The 2,592-nt window shown below is 48.8% G+C and overlaps 1 protein-coding gene across 1 annotated transcript in view; it reads left to right on the forward strand.

The window, feature by feature from the left end:
* Window positions 1-2,123: 2,123 nt before the first annotated feature.
* CXADR (CXADR Ig-like cell adhesion molecule) overlaps window positions 2,124-2,592 on the forward strand; it is a 75,201-nt gene continuing 74,732 nt past the window's right edge. Inside the window, exon 1 of the mRNA XM_045284513.1 lies at window positions 2,124-2,455. Coding sequence (XP_045140448.1) covers window positions 2,124-2,455 — 332 coding nt within the window. The remainder of the gene's footprint in view (window positions 2,456-2,592) is intronic.

Consider the following 2,592-nt stretch of genomic DNA (forward strand, 5'->3'; position numbering starts at 1 on the left):
TCCCCCAGAGAGGAGGCCACACGTAGCTCCCTGTGATCCATTTCCCCCTACTACATCCCCTTTCCCTCCTGGTATCGCCACTGTCACCCCTGGTCCTGAGAGGTTCCTCTGTCCTAGATTCCCTGTGTTCCCAACACCACAGGGCTCCTTTAAAAAATATTCCACCCCCATGGTGCCACCCTTCCCGCCTCCAACTCACTGCCTCCCTCATGAACCCTTCATAATTCACAACTTATTATAGTTTTGTCATAAGTTACACTGTCCAATGTCTCCCTCTGCCCTCTTCTCTGCTGTCCCTCCCCCAGAGAGGAGGCAATACCTAGATTCTTGTAATCGATTCCACCCCACATTCCCTCCAGGCCTCGCCCCTTTCACCACTGGTCCTGAAGGAGTCATCTGTCCTGGATTCCCTGTTTCTTTTTATTGACATGATATAGAAAATGAATATTAAACTCAATACTTGAGCCTACTATGTGAGCCACAAAGATGTCATGCACATTTTAATCCTTCTAGGAATTATCAGTGTAAGAAGAGTGATTGAATGTGTTTGCACATGACTACTCAGAAAGAGGCCAGGGTAAGAAAGACAACAACCACAAAATACCAGGAGGGGAGGGATAATAGATCAGAAAAGCCTTTGGAGCAATCTCAAATGCTAGATTCTAGCACATGGTTGAGATGGTCCCTGAGGGTAGGTTTGATTTCCATCTGGAGAATACTGTAAGAGTAGCAAGTTTATGAGAAACCAGTGCTGCTGTGAAGCAGTTAATACTAAGATTCTCATAAAACCATTTGAAATAGATATGGACGACTTCAAGGCTCGATCTCTTTGTTAATTTTATAAAGCATGATGTGATTAAATTTTTTCTCCCAAATATATGCAATTATATTCGGTAGAATTCCTGTTTCTCTAGCAGTTACTCATGGTACACCTTTGACTTGCCAAGATTCCACTCAAGGAAAGTTAAATCAGAATCACTGGAGTGCAGCAAAGCCATTGCTATGTTTTTTAAAGCTCTCTTTTAGAGAGAATTGATTTTAATGAGCAGCTAGGGATGCAATCCACCAGGCTGTACTGAAGTGGGACAATTTTGGTCTCCATTGGAGCTGGTTTAGCTACATTGTAGCTCTGTACTCTCTTTTCCCTTTCAACAAAATTTCCAGTAGTATTTGTATTAGTAACTCCCACTTACTATTTACTATGTGCCAGGCATTATGCCAAGCGTTTTTGTGTGTGTATATATTTTCTCATCTAATTTTCATAGTCATCTCCTGAGGTGGGTGCTACTTAAAAATGACTTGCCCAGTTCTTGCCCCATAGAGGGACCCCTCTCTTTCACTCCTGGGGGGAACGAATTGTTTGGAATTCCAAAACTTGTCTGCAGTTATAAATAGATGTTATCTGGGAAGAGCAATCCTAGAACGAGTGGCACAGAAGTGGCAGTGAGGATGACAAGGACATCCAAGAGCTATAGTTCCCTGTATTCCTGCTCTGTTACCTTTCACTACCCCTACTGGACTCCACTATTAAAATGACTGTCTCTTATCCAGTGATTTCAGGTAAGGTGGTTGGATGTCTCCGAGTCGATTTTAACCCCTCACTACCCCGCATGGCCAGAACTGACCCACAGGTTTGCTTTAAGGGAAGCAGATCGCCAGGTCTTTCTCTTGCTGAGCAGCTCGGCGGCTCCAACAGCCATCATTTCAATGTGGTATCAATCAATCAAAACAAACTCCCACGATTCCAATAGCCACCCTATAGAACAGAGCATTCACGTCCCATAGTGTTTCAAGGTGAACACAGACCCATCTCTCCCCAGGATTGGCTGGTGGGTTTGAAACGCCACGATTTCTGTAGCCGACCCAGTTCACCCACTGTGCCACGAGGGCTCCTGGTGAGAACCTTTGGATTGGCTGGTGACTCCTATGTACCAGGAGAGACCTGCCCCTGTGAGTCTCCGAGACTGTAATTCTTTATAGGAGTAGAAAGGCACGTCTGTCTCCTACAGAGCGGCTGGAGGTTTCGAACTACTGACCTTTTGATTAGCAGCCTAGCGTGTAACCACTACACCACCAGGAGACCTTAAAGAGAACGTTCTTTAAATGCGTGGAAAACATAAAGCATGGCATTTTTAAAAGGCCTAGCTACAGTTGAAGAATTGCAGATAGGAAATCTCATGTTTTCTTCTATTCCGGACTCCAGGGCAGCGAACAAGTGCGGGGTGTGCCCAGCCCGCGCCCTCAGCCCGGGGTCCCGGAGTCGGAGCGCGGCGCCTGCAGTACCGCGGGGAGCGCGGGGCCGGCGGAGTGGCTGCCGCGGGGGCTGGCAGGTCACCGGGAGGCGAGTGCAGATAATGTGGCGCCGCGCCTGTGGCGAGGGCGTGACTAGAGTTTCGGTCGCTGGAATGGAGGGTGTAGCCCGACCCTCGGGTTCAAAACCCCAGTGTAAAGGAAGGTAGCGCCCCACCGCCTCCTCCGACACCCCGCATTGCGGCGCTCGCCGCAGCTCACAGCTCAGAGGTTCCTGCGGGTAGCGGGCGCGCGGCGCTCGGTTGCCATGGAGACCCAGCCCCTGACGGACCGGGCGCGCGC

This window comes from Echinops telfairi, unplaced genomic scaffold (assembly GCF_000313985.2).
Source record: "Echinops telfairi isolate 266 unplaced genomic scaffold, ASM31398v2 ScPeMD7_7469;HRSCAF=8507_0, whole genome shotgun sequence".
Taxonomy (NCBI): domain Eukaryota; kingdom Metazoa; phylum Chordata; class Mammalia; order Afrosoricida; family Tenrecidae; genus Echinops; species Echinops telfairi.